Here is a 22,054-nt window from a genome sequence, read left to right on the forward strand (position 1 = left end):
CAATTATTGCCATATGTGAATGTGGTTTTTATAATCTGGATCTTTGTGCCCTAGGATTTGGACTAATAGCTCTAACTTTTACTTCTCATTAACCGCTAGAAAAACTATGAGGCAGAGGAGACATTGGTCAGTGTCAACATGATATAAATTTGAACAAGTGGCTGAAAGTTGAGAGGATCAGTATCACCTTAGCGATGGTGCTGTATTTACTGAGAAAAAAGAGTGGGAACACTAAAGTATTTGAAAGTCATACATATTTGGAAACTATGTAGAAGAAGGCTCCTTCCAAAAGTGAGGACGAGATGTAGAGGGAAGGCAGCCAGGTTTGGAAGTGTTTGCTAGTGCATGTGGCAGCCTAAGAAATAAAAATTTATAATTGCCAGTATTGGAAGTGGGAAGAGTGTACCTATATAAAAAAGCAAAGCAGCTTTGAGCTACAAAGTCAAAGGTAATCATTTCAATTACCCCTGAGGAGATCCATTCAGCTTTGGTGCTTTTACCAGCAAGTACAAAGATTTCAGAGGATGGTAAATGTATTAGATATATGTGATCAGATGGCCTGGCATATACACCAAGAACCAAAAGCAAAAATTGCTTTGACTTGTCTAATTTGTTTAAGTTATCTAGACATAATGTATCTATGGAAATCTCTAGGCTCACAAAGTAGGGTGTGGCAAAAGACTTGCCATATATCTATTAATAACATACTTGGAAAAGAAGATGCTGTTTTGTGATATTTCTTTGTGAATTATATTTAAAAAGTATAATTTTAACAGAAAAGTATGTTGGCATAATGTTCCAAGAAAAAGCAAATGTCCAATACATCTCTAAAAGTAGAAAACCAAGAAAAGGCAAATGTGGTTTAATATTGGTTAAATATATTGACACATCTACCTATGTTGCAGATTTTAGAAATGTTTATACACAATATGTAAGCATTTATTTATATAAATGTGTGTCAATACTAATTTCTAATATGCTAATGTGTATTAGAGAATATTTATACTCACATGTAATTCCTACAAAATCCTATTATAAAGTTTTTACTATCCCCATTTTACAGACAAACTGAAGTGTGAGGAGGCTTTGTAACTTGTTCAGTTACATATATAGTAACTGGCAGAGCCAAGATTTGAACCTGAGCAGTCTGAACCTGGGCGCTTAACAATTAAAATGTGCAGATCAAAATAATATCTCCTACTGATTTACCAGCATTGAGGATGCACTTTAAATTGTTGGTCCAATAGTCATGATATGATTTTTGTTGATGTGTTCTAATTTTTTTCTTTTCTATTTTGTTATAAATAGTATTTATTAGCCAACAACAACAAAAAAGCTTATATTGGAGTCCTTAAAACACAGATTTTCTATTTTTGAAGACAAGTATCTGGTTCATGAAGAAATCAAAACCAGTATTCTGGTTTAATAAGCACTATATTCTAAGACAATGAATCACCCAACTCAGTAAAGATAGTTTATTTTTCTTATATATCAGTAATGTGGAAGATTTCTCCAGCAATATTTTATTGAATTGTTTTTACATAGAAATTATGTATTTCTAGATCACGTTGGCTTCTCTAGAAACCCATATTTTTGCTAACCAACTTTATTTAGTGTCAATAAACAGAAGCCTATGTGACAAAGAAAACTAAATGTGGCATTTTTCATAACATGAAAATATTGGAATCCATTTTTTTTGCAGTACAAATACTATAAATACCACACAATTTACTACAGCAAATGCTAACTTGGCATTTCCTATTGGCTAACTCAATGTAACATATCCAAATTATAACTCCTGTGCCTTTGCTCATATAGCCATTCCTTCTGTAACTCAAAACATAGGAATAGTTCCCAACTGCTCAATGTGGAACTTTAGATGTCAGTTTTTTGTTTGTTTGTTTGTTTGTTTTTAATTTTTGAGACAACATCTCACTCTGTCACCCAGGCTGGAGTACAGTGATGCAATCTTGGCTCACGGCAACCTCCACTTTCCAGGTTGAAGCGATTCTCATGCTTCAGCCTCCCAAGTAGCTGGGATTACAGACGTGTGCAACCATGCCGTGCTAATTTTTTTGTATTTTTAGTACAGACGAGGTTTCCCCATGTTGGCCAGGCTGGTCTAATCCTCCTGAACTCAAGTGATCCACCTGCCTAGACCTCCAGGCGCTGTGGCTCACGCCTGTGCTGGGATTAAAGGCATGACCCACAGCTCCCGGCTAGTTTATTTTTTAATTTTTTTTAACTAGTTTATCCAGATTTATTTTTTCTACTTCTATTGCTATATAATTGACAAACATTACATATATTTAAGGTATACAATGTGACAATTTCTTATACATATACACTGTGAAATGATTACCAAAACATGTCTATCACTACATATAATTACCAGCTTTTAGATGTCATTCTATTTCTTTGTAATTTCAACTTTTATTTTAGATTCAGAGCATACATGTTCAGGTTTGTTATATGGGTATATTGTGTGATGCTGAGATTTGGGATATGAATGATCCCATCACCAAGATAGTGAGCATAATACCCACTTAATTTTTAAACCCTTACCCACCTCCCTCTCTCCTTGCCATTGGTCCCCAATGTCTATTGTAGCCATCTTTATATTTGTGAGTACCCAGTGTTTAGCTCCCAGTTATAAGTGAGAATGTGCACTATTTGGTTTTCTGTTCCTGCCTAATTCACTTCGCATAACGGCCTCCAGTTGCATCCATGTTGCTGCAAAAGACATGATTTCCTTCTTTCTTATGGTTGCGTGGTGTCCCACTGTGTATATGTACTATATTTTGTTTATCCACCACTGATGGGCACCTCGGTTGATTCCATGTCTTTCTATGGAGAATAGTATTGTGATGAACATATGAGTTCATGTGTCTTTTTGGAAGAATGATTTATTTTATGCTTTCTTCCACTTTGCATTCTGCATCATCTAAAATCTCCATATCATCCACATAATATATCTCAAATAAATACATTTCTTTCTATGTCCATAATCACTTCTCTACCTATGTCTTATGATTTCTTATTTAGATTATTTCAGTAGTTTCCCATCTGTTCCATTCTTGACTCAGTTTAACACATTTTCCCGATAGAAGCAAGCATAATCTCTTTGAAATGTAAATCTGATTATGGTGTACCTCATGCATGAAACCTTTCAATAACCCCTGATAGCACTTAATGTAGAAAAACAAGCCACCTTAATATAAGCCTGAAGACATGGCATGACCTAATTGGCCTGCATGTGCCACCAAACTAATCTGAGGCCCTCATATCATTTCTTTTCCAGCTATACTCTTTTTCTTTCACTTTCATTTACTCTCCAGTTCTTTCCTGCCTCAAGACTTTTACCCTAGAATTCTCTGCCTTCTACTTTATTTTTTCCTTTTACATATCATGTGAATACTTTAGTACTTTGTATATATCGCAGAAAATGATAGATCTCTTTTAAAGGTTAGACACTGTACATACCATAAATATTATTCAACTGGAAATTCACTTACTCCATTTCTTTTCTATGCCAACTTAAATGTTTATTTAATAAAAAAAGTTTCCTTAGTAAATGTAACTCATATTTTCCTTTATTGTTGTGATATTTTCTTTAATATAATTAAGATTTATACAGTTAAGATATTATATATATTAAGATTTTTTAAAACAAAACCTTTAATATAACTAAAGATTATATTAAAGAATAAAAAATTAAAATATAATTAAAGATTTTGTTTTAAATAAATGCTTATAGGACACTGGGAAGTCCTTTTTTTCTGGTTTTAAAATGTGATTATGATGATCATTAATTATATATATTATTATATATTATGTGCATGTTACATATATTATACAGAGTTGTCCCTTGGTATCAATAAGGGATTGGTTCCAGGACCCCTGAGGATACCAAAATCCATGGGTGCTCAAGTCCCTTGTATATAATAGTGTTGTATTTGCAAATAGCCTATTGCATGCTTCTATATACTTTAAAACACCTCTAGATTACTTATAATACCTAATACAATGTAAATGCTAATAAGTGGTTGTTATACTTTATTATTTAGGGAACAATGGCAAGAAAAGGATCTGTACATGTTCAATACAAGTACAACCATCTTTTTTTGAGACAAGATCTTGCTCTATTGCCCAGGCTGGAGAGCAGTAATGCAATCATGACTCACTGAAGCCTTGACTCCCCTGGGCTAAGGTGATCCTCCCACATCAGCCTCCTGAGTAGCTAGGGCTACAGGCAAGCGCCACCACACCCTGCCAATTTTTGTATTTTTTGTAGAGATGAGGTTTCGCCATGTTGCCCAGGCTGGTCTGGAACTCCAGAGCTCAAGAGATCCACCTGTCTCAGCCTCCTAAAGTGCTAAGATTTCAGGAGTGAGCCACTGCACCTGGCCCTTGACTAGCCATTTTTTTTTTTTTAAATTGATCTGTGGTTGATTGAATCCATAGATGCAGAACCCGTAAATACAGAGGCCAACTGTATTTCTGTATTTAGCACCTAATGAAACACATAAATATCTTTACACATTCGTCCATCCTCTTTCTGTTTTTTTTTTTAATTTGGAAACTTCATGATTGGTTCATAGCATGAGACTGATTATTTAAAGGGAAATTAGACTTACTAAGGTATACGTGTTTGGTTGAACCAAGTAATTGGGCATAGGACACGTGATAATGGGGAATTGCTGTGGAGAGATGAAAGAGGCCTCCATTCTTCCCTGAAAGTTTTTTGGTTGCCTTATATAAGCCAGTCATTCTGGTACATGGTAAGAAATAAAGGTAAATAAAAGAAAGATGCCCATGAAGTGCACTTACCTTATCTATCACACTGCAGTAACCTAATAGGAGTGGAGTTTTAAACACATGTAGAATGTGCTTTCTACATGTGTTTTATGAAAACATGATTATACTGTCAGTGTTTAGAGTGACTAGATTGCCTTACAAGATATATCAATTTTCAACTGAATATAGCACACTGTTTTAGAAAGAAGATTTTCAGGTAGTTGAAATTTTTATCTGGCCTGTAAACACACAGACGATGAAATGTTAAGACAGTTAGAAATGACTCCTAGAATATGAGTTCAAATGATTTTATATAATAGTTCCATGAACTTGCCTAGTCATGAAAATGTTCTTTTCGGATATATCCCCACACTATGTATCATCAAATAAACTGTAAGCGCTAAGAAACCAAGATTTACTCAGAAGGAAAGTGGTACAGACTCTATCATATGTTATACTGAGGGCACATTAGATGTACTATTAGATGTACTTTTCCAGTTCTAATTGACAAAAAAGTTATTGGTTTTTAAATACTTTACTTAGTTGTGCCAAATGTATAATCAAATTGGTAAGTGCAGTTGGGGGACAGTGTGGAAAGTCTTTTTAGGCATTTTTTCTGAAGTGCATCAATATACCCCTGAAAGTTTTGAGAACTGTGCTTTTTTTGTTTGTTTGTTTTGTTTTTTTCTGTATTGCTTTCAGATACATGGTACGGACACATAGTAGGGCGTTATATCTGTAAATGCCATAAACTGTTTCCGATCAAAACTCAAAGAACTTGGGAGGCTGAGGCGCATGGATCACTTGAGGTGAGAATTTTGAGACCAGCCTGGCCAATATGGTGGAACCCCGTCTCCACTAAAAATACAAAAATAAGCTGCGCATGGTGGCTGTCACCTGTAATCCCAGCTATTCAGGAGGCTGAGGCAGGAGAATCGCTTAAACCCGGGAGGCAGAGGTTGCAGTGAGCCGAGATCATGCCACGGTACTCCAGCCTGGGTGATAGAGTGGGACTCCATCTCAAAAAAAGAAAAAAAGAAAAAAACAGAAAAAACTCAAATAATTTATGCAATCTCACTTTATTACTTTATTCTGTCAGATGTAAAGCACACTCCACTAATACAGGAACATAAAACGCTTTATTTTTTCCCTCTACACAATAAAGTTCCGTGTTTCGACTAATAACATGTAGTAGACAATCCATTACATGGGAAGCAGGCAGATCCCCCCACAAAATAATTCAGCTCACAAATACCTTTTCAGCAGGTTTGCATAAATTAAGCATTCTCTACTCCTAATAAAGTTTCTTTGCATCAGAGCCAGTCACTTGACTAGACCTATAAGATATTGTTGAAGAAAACTACTGTGAAACTAACAGTGACTGGAAAGAGATGAGGCGATCAGTTTCCCTGTGTGCCTTGGAAGATGTCTCTATCTTCATAGTCGCGCTTCCATTAAATTGGTTACGTTATTTTTACAGTGCAGGATTGTATGTTAATGCTGTGTTAGTTGTCCTTTTACAATTTTACATGAATAAGAAGAAATTGGATGCAAACACAGAATACCTATGTCTTGGAAGCCCTCAAACATAAGTTTCATTTCTGTTTACAACACTTAAATCTTGGGATAAACAGCCAATGCACTTAATACTTTTAAGCCCTAATCTTCTCCTCAGGAAAAAGAGATAATACCAGTCTCACATAATTGTTATGAATATGGAATTAAAACACAGGTGCAATGCTAGGCATGGAGTAGGTTTCAGTAAATGCTGCTTTTTGCATTACATGTAGGTATGAACTGTTCTCTCCAGGCACATGGTTCTGGGAAAGGTGATGTAAACATTGTAGTTCAATGTACCTGGGTTTTCAAAGGCAACAAAATGTGTGCCGCTGTCTAAGATGTAACAATCTCAGGGAACTCCCTTTCCCACCCTCTTCCCAATCCCTCACCTCTTTAGGTCTCATTTTTTTGCACATTATGAAAAGGACACAATTATCCTGAATGAGTATCTCAAGGCAATCAATGAAATTCTAAAAAGTAACTCCAAAGGGTTAATGGAATATGTAATTATCTCTACTAAGAAATAGAGTGATGGTTTAAATTCATACATAAACATACACACATTCCCTGGGCGTGTCCATTTTAACACACACAAACAAACCAATTCTCTCTCCTCCTTCTCCCTCCCACTCCCCGTTCCACCCCCCACCATCCTCTCCACACTTCTAGGGTAGCAACACTGAATACAGATGACCAAGTCTGAGGTTATGTGACATTTCCAGATAAAGTGAACAAAAATGGCAGAGATCCTTCTGTTGTTCTTCCTTATGGTCCAGACTCCTAATGTGTCCCAGTTATTTATACTATGAGTGTTTTATATTTGCCAACTATAAGCAATCCATCTTAGTATTTCCAATATGCTATTTTCTCGTCTTTTCTCCCATTCTTCCTGTCCTCTAAAGGACAGGAAGAGAGAATTGCTTCCTTTTAAACGGATTTAATCATTGTATTCCTTTTATTGCCATTCATCTTCCAAGTTGAAGATAAAGTTTTAGAATAACATAGTGAAGAAAAAAATTTTAATCTCTATATTTAGAAATTAACCATTTTAAAGAATGTAAACTTGTTATTAGTGCATCTTAAAGTTTTGGGATATTTTATTTTCATAACACTGTTAAATACTACTATATTATACTGCTGTGGTATCTGCCCATGAGATTGTTCTATATACTTGAGAAGTTGCTTCCCGCCTTCACTGGGGGAGGGGAATATTTTTGTGTTTCTGACATACAAATTTCAGTGAATATACAAATCTGAAACTTTATAGAGGCAAGTTTTTAAAAATATTTTTATTCTTAGAAAAATATTTTTTCTTGAATAAGATAGAACTCATGTGAAAATCAAATATATAAATGTTTCTATACAATTACAAATATTTATGTCTTTATAGTTTCAAAAAAGAGGATTCTTTTAAGATATTTGAAAAACTCATTCGGTCAAGTTTTGTTGATCCCCTAAGCACTTATTTATGATGGTTTTTATGTTTTCCTTGAGAAATCCATTCTTACCTATTTAGGGAATAAGCTTCAGGATACCTTAAGTAGAAACCCCCTTTCTGTCTTAGAACAAATACTTACCATAAACATAAAAATAAATAAAAAACAGACCCTAAAATTGCACTAACTCTTACTTTATTTTTCCGTTACCTGATAAATGTCTGTCTGCCATGAAATTACTCAAAGCAAATATTGAATACTTTTAAATGATAAACTTCTCCTAGTTGGTAATATTATGTGATAATAAAAATCCAATGTATAAATTATATATCATAGGTTTATTTTAAATCCATTGGCTTTTTAACAATAATATTATCACATAAGTCATTTTAATAAATTTCAAAAAATAAAATGGGATGGAAAGCTGATAGGATGGTATGAAATATTAAGGTGTGAATTTGAAAGCTGAGTTAATTCCTCAGAATAGAAATGTATGTTAATTTAAAATAAATTTATCTAAACAGTAAAGCCAATTTAAAGGACTTATAATAAAATGCAATGATGTCACCATTTTTCAAAGTTTCAGTTTGTCATCTTTTATTTGCAGAGTGGATAATCAACAATATAACTAAGACAGCAAATAATTGCACATTGTATTTTGCAGCATCCACAGAAATTTGTCTTTTATCCCTCTAAATTTTCCACTCTGTACAGGTTTTCATTTAAATCCTGGATTTAAAAAAGTGCTGTCTTCTGTATACATCTTACCAAGTGGGGACGCAATTACTTAATCTGGAAAGTGTGAAAATTCACGTTAGTGGACTATCAACATTTTCTGTCAATTATAAATCCCCTCCATGTTGCATGTTTTTGAAGGGAAAAAAGCAAGAAGAAAAAGGAAGCTCTTAGATCAGTGAAATGGAAGTAAGAACAAATAAAAACTGTGGTGAGTGGATGTTTGTGCATCTATATGTGTGTGTGCAGACAGAGAGTGAGAGACAGATATGGATATGCAGATGTTTGCCCCACATAGAGTGTGCAAGTGTGCAATGTAGTTACATACTTTACATGTACATAACTGCACGCGCATGCACCCAAACCTCAAATTATACAAACACACATATTCTTTGACTAAGATATTTTGATTTTTTATTGTGTATGTGCAATAATTTTACTTCTAAGAACCTTTTAGTTTTTAAATTTATGAAATAAGTGATCAAGTTAATGTTTGATGAATAAGAAAGTACAAACAACAACAACAAAATTATATATACATTTTTATCCTGCCTGTTTCCCGTAAAAATATTATGAGCATCTTTCCATGTGAGACATTAATACCATTATACAAGTGTATGAAAATAGCATAACTTATTTATAAAAATGTGAACATAGCATAATTTATTTAGCTGCTTTTCTAATTTAGGGCATCACACTTTTTTTCTAATTTGCCAATTTTATAAATAGTGTTGCTTATATAACTTTGTGTAGATGAACATACCTAGGACCTAAGTGTTCTTCCTACATTCATGTACAATATTGATGCTTTAGAAATTACAGCATCTAGGTTTTCGTCATTTCTGTCTCAGACTCCTTCTCTGGGTGACATTGTACACTCCAAAATTCAATTTATGAAGGTAATTCTGTTCATCTAAAATTAAATTATAAAGGTGGGTATTTGATTGGTAACCAAACCTCATGTTCTAGTTACGATTCCAAATCAGCCTGGGAAATGCTAATTTATAGTAGAGAGTATTCAGATGTAGTAGTGATTTAGCATCTCCAAAACTCCTTTCTAGGAGTTTTCCTATACATTCCAATGCTGTTCTGATATTTAACAAAACAAACAAACAAGCAAACAAAACACTTCAAAAAAGCTTTTCAGCACTATTCTGAAAAGCTTCTCCAGGCTGTCTGCTAATATATCCTGAGTATAGAGTTGAGCCCTATGCATTTTGACATTCACCTTAATAACATCTTCATAAATACGACTTTCTATCCCATTCTCGCTCTGGCCCTTCCCCTGTAATCGTCTGCTCATTATATGCATATTCTGTTAATTGATCTCATTCTCTGAGTACTGATCATGAAGAACAGAAAACCCAACTAGTGCTACTCTTAGGATATACAGTTCCTTGAAAGTGGACAGCCAAAAAGCTGGCAAAACACGAGCATCCTCAGGACCAGAAGCTGTTTTAACATTCTCTTTGTGGTGAATGTACATTGGACATATTTTAGTGTTACTGGCACCTGTCTTGCTAAATCTGATGGAACAACAACAAACACAATAAAGGCTTGTTACTAAGCTATCTTTGAGCCATACTAGATTGTGATTGATTTTGTTGTGTTTAATGGTGTGGTGGCATTTTGCCTTAGGCCTTTTTTATTGAACAGTGGAAGGAACAGAAGAAGGAAACTCTTGATCACTTTGTAAATGCTGCACATTGCAGGCAGAGTTTAATGACTGAACGTAGCCACTTCCAGTGTATTGAAATGCCTGGGCCTTGCCTCAAAGCATTGTACCTCTATTCAGATGGCAAAGAATAGAGTTCCTGTAACATTGTGGAGTGCAGCTCATTTTGGGAATAAACAGTTGCTTTGACCTTGTACAGGCAAATAGACCCTGTCAGACCTGGAATTGCAAAGCCAGGAAATCATCTGTTTAGTCAGTGCTGGTTCTAGTCATTAGTTTGTGTTTATGGCTGGGAATTGCTAATATAGCCCTGTGTGGAGGGAGCTAACGTCTGAATACTAAAAGAGACCTATTTACCAACAGCTTTATTTTTTTAAGTTAAAGTTAATTCAAATTGAAATGAGCCTTTTAACCCTTAATTAGGACCATGTTTCTTCTAAAAGTCAACCACATTAGTCAACTGGAGACAAAATTCACTTTGCAATTGAAAGGCTGCCTTCTTTCTTTCAACAGTAGCCACCATGGTTTACTAAGTGCATTTGTTTCCCTTTCACTATGGTAACTTTACCCTTTCCCTGTATCAGCATGGTTCAAAGTCATCAATTACAGCTGTGACAAAAATGTGTTTTGTGCTTTGGGAATGAGGCCAAGATTCTATCTGGAAGCTCTTCCGTAATGATTATTCATTGTATCGGTAGTGCTCATAATACTCCCTGTTTCATACTCGTTTCCATATTATTTTTCAGAGCTGGCAGTTTGCTATTTTACCTTCATATGGGCCCACAGTGTTTAGTTCCTGTTTTATTGTTTCCCCTTCATAAATATGAAATCAGCAGGTTCCCAAAATATTTCTAATTCATCCACTACAAATTGGTATTATTTTGGCTTCCTTCTATTATCTTACTCATATTTTTAGTATTTCTTAATAGAAAATTAACATTTGGCAAAGGCCTCATCTAATTTGTTTCACTGTGGCCCATTCTGGGTGTTTTTTAAAACAAGTTTTGGCGTTTGCTTGATAATGCACAAGCATACCGTTACTAACTCGGCACTTAAACTTGAAGAGCTGAAGACTAGATTAGCAAGAAAAGGGCAAATAGAACCTAACTGCAGCCTGGGCAGGGTGGCTCATGCCTGTAATCCTAGCAGTTTGGGAGGTTGAGGCGGGGAGATCACCTAAGGTCAGGAGTTCGAGACCAGCCTGACCAGTGTGGTGAAACCCCATCTTTACTAAAAATACAAAAATTAGTTGGTGTGGTGGCATGCGACTGTAGTCCCAGCTACCTGGGAGGCTGAGATAGGAGAATTGCTTGAACCAAGGAGGCAGAGCTTGCAGCGAGCCAAGATCGCGCTGCTAACTCCAGCCTGGGTTACAGAGCAGAACGAGACTCCGTCTCAAAAAGAAAAAAAAAAAACACCTCACTGCAGACTAACAGAAGGCAAATGTGCTCTCTTTTCAGTTGTCTTTATAATACTGTGCTTATTTTTCTTGTCATTAAAAGAGAAAATATATTATCTTATATTTTTAAAATTAGAAATAATTAATTTTGATTGATGTTATCAAATTTGATTTTTATATCTATTCATTCCCATAAAATTCACAAACTTCTAAACATTCTGCACAATGTAAAATGTGAAAAAGGGATGACTATCATAACATATAGTTTTATTATGTTATTGGTTATGATGAAAGTTTAACAGGGAATTATTTGTTTGGCAGTCAATGTGTATCATTCAGTCCATTTGACGATAAAACCAATATGCCCTTTGAATATACACTACTCTGCTAGAGGAAAGCACTGCAAAATCCATCATTTCTTTTTCAAGTATATTTGTTCTCAGCCAGGAAAGAATTTCGTTTCCTTGTTCTGTTGCCATATGTCATTTTATAATTCCAATGGCTAATTTTAATCCTTAAAGCAGTGATGAACATGAAGCGAATTTGTTCTTTTATCTCCACTTAGAAAGTGTTACTAATCCTACAAATTTGGGCATACAGGGTATTAACATTTTAAAGTGTCTAGGCTAAGAAGAGTCTTTAGAGACAACTTAGCCAACATCTGTCATTTTTTAAATGAGGAAATTGAAGTTCTGATAAGACAACTGGTTGCAAATGATTCACTCACTTTAAAAATTCATCTCATCCAGGGCTAGGTGCTGGATGGTGTGCCAGATATAGGGTGCACAAAATGAATAGGAAATAACTCCTCTCTCTGTATGGCTCAGGGTCTCATCTGGGAATACATAATTACTTAGAGTAGAACCTTAGAGTTATTTATAGAAGAGGAAGTCACCATCTCAAACACCTCATTAAAGTTTGAAGATACCTGATCAGTAAATCTAAGCCAACACCTATTTAATAGGAAAAGCTAGATCAAAATATGCATTTCCCGCTCCCTAGTCCAGTGCTTTTCCTCTAACATGCTGAAGACAACTTGAAGTATTGGGATAAAAAGAAGAAATTTCAGGAAATTTCTTAGTGAAGATAACATATAAATGACATATAAAAACATATCTCGCAACTCCAATTCTCAAGTGAGAAGATCCATTTATAAAATAACCATGATACGAAACTGATCTCCTTTTTAAAAGCTGGGATTTTGACTTTTATTACTATAAGACACAATAAGTGGTTGTTTTCATTTCTTTGGGCTGCTATATCAAAATACCATAAGCTGGTTAGTTTATAAACAGTGGAAATTTATTTCTCCCTGTTCTGAAAGCTGGGAAGTCCAAGATCAAGGGGCCAGCATATTCAGTGTCTGGTGAAGACTTATTTCCGAGTTCATAGATGGCACCTGCTAGCTGGGTCCTTTGATGATAGAAGGGACAAGGCAGCTCTCTGGGACCTCTTTTATAAAGGCACTAATCTCATTCATGAGGACTCTGCCTTCATGATCTAAACCTCCCCAAGATCCCACCTCCTAAAACCAACATATTGGTCATTAGATTTCAACGTATATATTTTAGGGAAACACAATCATTCATATCATAGCAAGTGTCTAGGTCATTTTAGGAAATCGATACATGTTTGATAAAAGTGGAGGAATGAATTCAAACATTATGTGAACAAATACAATTCCTAGCAAATCCATGATGATATCTAGTAAGGCTTGAGAAGGTGCTGCCTTCCATTTTAATTGTTATTAACTTAGACTCATGGATCATCTTACTTGAATATATCAATATGATATTAAAGATAAGAGATGCTGCCACAATTAACTAGTTTAAAAATCTTCTTACAAAATGGGAGAAAGCATCTCTGGAGCCACATAAAAAGGTGGCAGTTTGCTTCCACTTGAAAGATTTTAAACTATTCAATCACTCTTTGGTTTTGCTATCCTGGGGTTAAGATCCATGAATAATTTTTCCCCATGTTTGACTGACAAGAACATTTACTACTGGATTACCTGAGGGAAGACGTAAATCAGAATTGTGTCATTTTGGCAGCAGCTTTTTGATATGTGTGTATCTGCCTTAGTTAAGTATTGATTTAATAGCTGGTCTCCACTACAGACAACCTTGACTATATAGCTGGGGCTTTTTATTTTAAAATTTGTCTCTGGATAAATCTTTTGTCCACCCTTCTTGTCTAATATCTTTTTTCTTTGTTATTCTCTAATAAGTTGCCCGGGACTTATTTTCATTAACAAAAGGAAAGAAAGCACGTTAATATTTCTACTTTTTATTTCCTACTTTTACTCTCTTGTGTGTGCAACCTCCTTCAGCTTATAAAAATGCTTAAATGAGAGAAATGTGTAGATTGTTACTCACTAGTTTTACATTCAAGGAAGGAAAGGAGATGTTTTCAATATGCAATCATTGTCTTTGCTACTATAAGCCAAGATAACACACACACACACACACACACACACACACACACACACAAACATAGATGCTCCTTAAAGTCTTTAATACTCTCAGGAGGATTTTTTGAAGGATAAAGAAGGCATGACAGACAGACAGGTAATTGAGCACAAGTTGATTTACTGCAAGGGAGAGAGATTACTTATTGATGAGATAAATTTAAAAATTGGCTTGTTATAGAAAAATACATTTATAGAGATTGTTTCTTTATAAAATAATAATTTTATACATCTCCACTCATATTCTCAAATTCATTGAACAGTTTTGGTGGCAAATTGAGATACTACTTGAACAAGAAATGGAAAATTTACTTATATGCCTCCCAAATACAGCATGTCACTGTCGTCCTATTCGTGAAATTGAAAAATTCCCACTGCCCTTCCAACTAAAAGGACACTTATTCATCCGCCCATACCAATGTTAGACATCAAATAGATAGCAAATCCTAGAGAAAGGCTGGGTGCAGTGGCCCAAGCCTGTAACCCCAGCACTTTGGGAAGCTGAAGGGGGAGAAACACTTAAGGCCAGGAGTACAGTACTAGCCTGGGTAATATAGTGAGACCTCATCTCTACAAAAAGTTTTAAAAATTAGCCAAGCATGGTAGCATGCACCTGTTGTCCCAGGCTGAGGTGGGAGGATTGCTTGAGCCCAGGAGGTGGAGGCTGTAGTGAGCTGTTATGCCTCTGCACTCCAACCTGGACAGTAGGGTGAGAAGAGCAAGACCCTGGCTCAAAAAAAAAAAAAAAAAAAAAAAGAAAAAGAAAACTCCTAAATCCTAGAGAAAGACATGTACAAGGGAGCATTAGCCTTTCTGAGATGTTTTCTCACTTGGAATAGATGACAAAGTCTTGCAATTTTTAATTAAACAAAAGTTTAAATGACTATTTTTCAATTTCATATCAACAGCTTAGAATTGGTAGAAAAATAATTTGTGTTTTAAGGAAGTAATTTGCTTTCAATGATTGATTTTTATAAAATTGAAAGAAAGATACCTTCCCTGTTCAAACTATACCGTTGAATTTCTTTGTTATCTTGGGCATGCTGTCCTTTCCATTGGTGCTTCAGTTGTACAGTCTATAAAATACACAGACTAATACCTACACCGATAATTTCAATAGAACTGTGATAAGATTTAATTGAGATGGTACATATAAAAGTCCTACCGAAGAAGTAAAGACATCTACAAAAATCAAAATGTTATTATAGAGTCTAGCATTTTACTCTGCATATAGTTGACATTAAATGACTATCTATACATTCGTGGTTAAAGCCTATCAGCTAGTTATCAGGTGGCAGATGTTGCAATATCTGTCCCTAAACTGTGTGTCACTTAACTTTCTGGACTTCAGTGACCTCAGATGTAAAACACACATACTGATCAATGTGATTTCTAAGGATCTTTTAGCTTCATTAGGCTATTATTCTATTTAATTAGTACATCTCAACTGAATTTTCTATTCATCTTCCTATGTCACTCAGGGGTGCCATCTGCTACAAGTAAAAGAAACCTAGGCTGCAGTGAACAAACACACTTAAACAAACAGGGTATTATCTTTCTGACATTATAAGAAATCTTGAGATTGGTGGTTCCTGGATCAAGTACAGAAAACATATCATGCTGAATTTCTTGGCCTTTCACTCATGATCACATGTCAGCTGCTGCAATTCCAGCCATAATGTCCATAATCAAGGCTGGAATAACTTGGCTACAGTTGCATTTGTACCATCTTGTTAGGAAACAAAAAGATATCACAAATATTTTAATCGGACTTCTGTGTACATTTCTTTGCCCACCTTTATGGCCATAACTTTGGCCGTTCATCTCCAGCTTCACTGGTCTAAGGAAGGAAGGATTTGGCTGGCTTCATCTGTGGGCAAAATCAGGATTCTGCTGGCAAGAAGGAAGCAGAATTTGGGTATTGAGTACCAACACTACTTGCCATATAATTCTATGTAACAGTTTGTATTTTTCATGTTGATTTATTTGTATATTGAATTATGCTTCATACTGGCCACTTCTACTATCTATGTATGATCTTTCTCAAATGGCGCTCCTTCTGTGGAGTCTCTTCCAACCACCAATCACAATGGAGTGATTACTCAGCATGATTTGTATTAAATGCCCGCTGCCCACTTTCTATTGCAAGGGCCCTTTGGGTATGGGCAGAATTAGGGACATTTTTGCCTTTTTGGGAATCAAAGAGCCCAAACAAGAATAGATGTTTGACAAATATTTATTTATTTATTTATTTATTTATTTATTTATTGAGACGGAGTCTCACTCTTTCGCCCAGGCCGGACTGCAGTGGCGCTATATGGGCTCACTGCAAGCTCCGCCTCCCGGGTTCAGGCCATTCTCCTGCCTCAGCCTCCCGAGTAGCTGGGAGCACAGGCGCCCGCCACTGCGCCCGGCTAATTTTTTGTATTTTTAGTAGAGATGGGGTTTCACCGTATTAGCCAAGATGGTCTCGATCTCCTGACTTTTATGGTTTTTAGGGCATTTGTTATACAGGTATTCACTAAACACTCAGTCACTTTTTGTTACTATTACAGATGGCTATACTATATGATACTTGAAAAGAGAGTCACATAATCACTTTCTAGGTACTGCAGAAATTATCAAGATTATTGATAGTATCTTGAAGGTAGCTACAGTTAATAAACCTAAAAGTTAAGAATGCTACTCAAAGTAGTCACTAGACTTTATCCAGTTATGACTAAATAATAACCCTGAGATAATAACAATAAAAGATACGTAGGCACATACACATACAGCTTCATAAATATTTGTCAGCCGGGTGCGGTGGCTCACGCCTGTAATCCCAGGACTTTGGGAGGCCAAGGCGGGCAGATCACGAGGTCAGGAGTTCGAGACCAGCCTGACCAATATGGTAAAACTCTGTCTCTACTAAAAATACAAAAATTAGCCAGGACTGGTGGCACACGCCTGTAATCCCAGCTACCTGGGAGGCTGAGGCAGGAGAATAGATTGAACCTGGAAGGCAGAGATTGCAGTGAGCCGAGATTGTGCCACTGCACTCCAGCCTGGGTGACAGAGTAAGACTCCATCTCAAAAAAAAAAAAAAAGGAAAAATTACAATTGTTAGGGCAGTAGAACTGACTATATGGAATGGATCTCAATGTGACACCAAAAGTTGTTCAATATATTGGAAATTGGTCCTACAGCAGCCATTCTTGGTAGGAACTAGAAAACAGTAAGACTAGATTAATGATTGCTGTCATTTTAAGTTATTTCAGTAGTTTATTTTGGCAGTGTATTTCCCTTGTCTTGTTTTAAGAAACTTTCAGTAAGAAGATATTCTACCATGGATATATTGTGTTTCTTTTCAGAAACATGTTTAGTAATTATAAATATTGATTTGTCCACACAGGATTTACTTTAATGCAAATAATCTTCTCTTCACAATATGAAGTTAATATAAGAAAATTCTAGAATGTAATGACCATCTGTAGGGCCTATTCTATATATAAGTTCTGTGAATCAAGTCTATATAAGTTCTGTAAATCATCAAGTCCAAATGTGGCACTGAAATTGAGCTTTAGAAGTTTTAGAAATTCTTGACTTCCAAGGATAATCTTGAATCTAAAATTTAGATCCCAAATTCCTTCTCAAATGAATTACTAGAGACTTCTTGGAATTTTCACTATGATTTTAGTTCTCAATGTAATTATAAAAATGCATCAAAAGAAGTAATGCAGCGTTTTGAATTTTCTATCGGACAAAATGAAAATAATATAGTAGAGGCAGTTAGGCATATCTCTGTAAAACAGTAAATAGATGCTGAACACTAAATTATAAGCTGAAATCAATGTTCAATAACCAGTTCAATAGGCTTACAAAAACCATTTTATGCAGAGATATGGCCAGAAATTGAAAAGATAACACAGTTATTAAAAGAACTCTCATCTAGTAACAGTTCATAAGTGTATTAGTTTAAATAGGAACTGTATATCCCTCTGTATTTCAGATATAGACAAAGGAATATATTTAAATCTTTATTTTAGGCCATTGCCATAGGAGGTAAGGAAAAATACTGTCAAGCCAAAAAAAAATATTGTAGCTCATGAAAATTATTTATCAAGAATCTTAAAAATATACGGGAAGCCATGATCTCTTCTTTCAGTTGCTTACACTTTGTGGGACAAAGTTGTACCCACAGAGCAATTAGAAAACTAGTCAATGTTAATATACTGCTTACTGCAGTGCAGATAGTATACGCATTGCATCATGTTTTAAAAAGGGAATTACTACATGGTGACATGGTTTTGCTTTATTTTCTCCACAAATAGTCCAATGCCAAGTAAAGCTGTGAAAACACAAGCTGGAAATTTCATCATACACTAGTGCCAAAATAATCTAAATCTTGTGTGTGTGTGTTTTTTTTTTCTTAACATTTGGTGCAAATTCAAGCATATATGTAGAAAAACTGCAGTAGGCGCTATCATTTGCTTCTGTAAATTCTTGGAGGAAAAAACTTGATTTTTATTTATAATAAATTCATATTCGAACTTACTTAAATGTGTTTTACGTATTTTCAAAAAAATTATCACAGACTTTTAAAAGAGAGTCATTTTGTTTGTAGCTTGTCGACCAGGTTTCTACAAGGCGTTGGATGGTAATATGAAGTGTGCTAAGTGCCCACCTCACAGTTCTACTCAGGAAGATGGTTCAATGAACTGCAGGTGTGAGAATAATTACTTCCGGGCAGACAAAGACCCTCCATCCATGGCTTGTACCCGTGAGTAGTTTTGCTGCAACCCATGCCTCCACGTTTGTTTTGTTTTCTTCTTGTTACTGTGCTGTTTGTTTTTGTTTTAAAGCATTTGGCCCATTTCCTTCTGTTGCCCGTGTGCAAATTGAAAGCTTTCTCTGCTTCACTCTCCATGCGTGGCTCACCACAAATGCAACATTTATCACACAAAATGAATTACATTTTAAAGCACTTCCTGCAACACAACCCCCTGAAAGAGAGAACATTTTCTGTGTCTTGTTTAGATCCTGCATTACATATGACAGGATAGGGGAGGTTATAGACAGGGGATTTATGTTTTTACATTTCTATTCCCTCTTGCTGTATGTTGGTCATAGGTCATAGGGAAAAAGGACTAAGAGTTATAAAACTAATACTAAAGTTTTCATAACTATTCACAAGGGTTTTGAACATAGTGATGAGTTACTTTGTTAGAATTTGTGAATGTATCCTTACCCTTGAGTCAAAACTCCCCCATTCACAGCTTGGGAAAGACAGTGTTCTTGAATCCATGTGTCTATAATCTCATGGATCCTCTAAGGATGAACTGAAAGTTGATAATAAAGAAAGGATAGTTATTTACCTCATTCAGTTCCATTGTAAATTATCTATTTCCCTTGTAGTAGAAAACAGAAGTGAGGCTCATTAATCTTTGTTGAACTACTTTGCAGGACCTCCATCTTCACCAAGAAATGTTATCTCTAATATAAACGAGACCTCAGTTATCCTGGACTGGAGTTGGCCCCTGGACACAGGAGGCCGGAAAGATGTTACCTTCAACATCATATGTAAAAAATGTGGGTGGAATATAAAACAGTGTGCGCCATGCAGCCCAAATGTCCGCTTCCTCCCTCGACAGTTTGGACTCACCAACACCACGGTGACAGTGACAGACCTTCTGGCACATACTAACTACACCTTTGAGATTGACGCCGTTAATGGGGTGTCAGAGCTGAGCTCCCCACCAAGACAGTTTGCTGCGGTCAGCATCACAACTAATCAGGCTGGTGAGTACAGACTAGATGCTTCTTACTCCTATCGTATCAAGTCCAAGTAATGGTTTTGACTCTGGGTGGAAAACTGGGTGGAAGGAAAAAAAGATTTGATACAGCCCCGGGATTTTGCCTTCTAACACATTTAAACAGTCATGGCACATTAAATAATTTAATTCTTCAAGTGAGAATAAACCATATTTGTTAGGTGATTTTTAAACTAGTTTATACCCATTGTTTCCCAATTTGAAATCCTTAAATATCCGAGACTCTCAGATAGTAGTAGGGGGGCTCCTTGGGGGAAACATTTTTATATTTCAGAGAACTTAGGCAAAGAATCTTAGCTTTAAAAAAAGTTATGCAGGATATGAAAAATTATAAATATCTTCAGCTTAGTTAAAATTAGATATTCCTTTGTTATTTTATACTTCTAAGAAGCTCTGTGTATTATAACTGATAGTTATAAATCTCTGCTTGCTTAATAATAACTACGTAGATTACTTAGGGATTTTACTTGTGGGATTTTAATTGTGAATCTCTCGAACATATAGATGGATTATATATTACATAGAAATAATGCCCCTTTGAGATGTAACAATCATTTTTCAATATTGATAACTGATAAATGAGTAATAAACAGTTTTCTTTTGTATTCAAAATGTCTCATACAAAGTTAAACTGATAGGTATTTGTTGTGCTTAATTATTGCTACAAAATGTCATAATTAGGTATACATTCCAAGAAGCTCAATTCAGAGATATTATTGTCTTATTTTTACAGACACACACACACACACACACGCACACAAACACTGGAGCCAAATGGAGAGGGAAGAGAGAGACCAGATGCCACTCTGATTCTCCTGAGAACTACAGATTCTCCAGCTCTCTCCCAGGTGGGGTTGCCTCTGAGCTGTTTGTCAAGTTTGAGTATAAACTTGGCTTCTGCTCTTCATTTGGCTTACATTGTGGACGTCCCTCTGGTCCCTGGTGGGAATCACCCTTTGCTCTGAGAATATCAGAATGTGTCCTGGATGCTGTAGGCAAAAGGAAACCAGAGATGACTAAATTATCTTATCACCTAGGTCTTCTAGTAGCCAAATAATGAGCCAAAAAAACTCACCACATTCTGTTTCCGTCACTTGGCTTACTCAGAAAGGTCAGTTCAACTAGCAAAGACACACAGTAAGTGTCATCTACAAAAGCAAGTATGCATCAATATGACTCTGCTGGTTGTTAACATTTTCATCTGTTTATCTACTGGTTAAATGTAGTTCTATCTATTCCTGCAGGTTATTACAGAAATGCCTCTCTACTGGTTAATTTCTCAAATACACTGAGTAGCCCCCTAAGCTCAGTATGTCAGGTCCATCTCCATTCTCCCCATCATTCAGCAACCAAAGGGATAAATCCTTGCATAAGAGGGGTATCCAGAGCCTTTGGCTAGCACCCGTCTTTCTTGAGGGGCCCCTGTCTTCCCCATGCCAATGGATAGATATTTTAAATATAAGCCATGGAGGAGTCCATCCATGTTCAAATATGTATCTTTCTGATTCTAAATTTCTCTTTCGTTTCCACTTTGCTTCTGGTCTCATATATTGATGAAAATCTTGTATTTTTACATTCCTCATGATGATAAGTAAACTTAATTTGTGGAAAATACATGAATTTTAAATGAAGTGCACTGAATCATTATTTTAATCTTGCTCACTGTATCTGTAATTTCTCCCACTTGGAGCTAGATCCCAGACCAACCAGTATATGCTTTGCTTTGCTTCAGTTAATGGTATTTATAGTTTGTAACTAATGATATTTAAAAGTTTATAACTTAGGTTTATTTAACCGTCTTCTATGGGAAAAAATGAGTACTGCAATACTGTTGCTATATATTGCATGATTATGACTTCTCATCTTCAGGGAACACAGGAATTTTAACAAATTATAATCATGTGGCAAATGGTTTTCCGGAGCCCTATATTTCAAGCTGATTTACTACCTTGTTTAAAATCATAGCATCAATCTGTGTTATAATTATCTCGTAAGTCAAACAGAATTGTATAAAAACAAACGAGAGCTCCTTATTTCCTATCTTATCATTCCCCTCTGGCTTTCTGACAATGCATTTATCAGGAAACTAATAGTTCCAAATACATATAGTAAATGAATCTAGGTAAACTGGCAACCAAGACCAGGCCAAGACATTAAAAAATAAATGAGGTT

General features: G+C 35.6%; 1 protein-coding gene across 5 annotated transcripts in view; it reads left to right on the forward strand.

Moving 5' to 3' along the window:
- Positions 1–22,054, forward strand: part of EPHA3 (EPH receptor A3) — a 367,456-nt gene that overhangs the window by 221,788 nt on the left and 123,614 nt on the right. For all 5 annotated transcript variants that reach the window (XM_002813414.4, XM_054551689.2, XM_054551690.2 and 2 more), the window contains exons 4-5: positions 18,676–18,831; positions 19,515–19,850. In XM_002813414.4, the coding sequence (XP_002813460.4) occupies positions 18,676–18,831; positions 19,515–19,850 (492 nt within the window). The remainder of the gene's footprint in view (positions 1–18,675; positions 18,832–19,514; positions 19,851–22,054) is intronic.

Source organism: Pongo abelii, chromosome 2 (genome assembly GCF_028885655.2).
Source record: "Pongo abelii isolate AG06213 chromosome 2, NHGRI_mPonAbe1-v2.0_pri, whole genome shotgun sequence".
NCBI lineage: Eukaryota > Metazoa > Chordata > Mammalia > Primates > Hominidae > Pongo > Pongo abelii.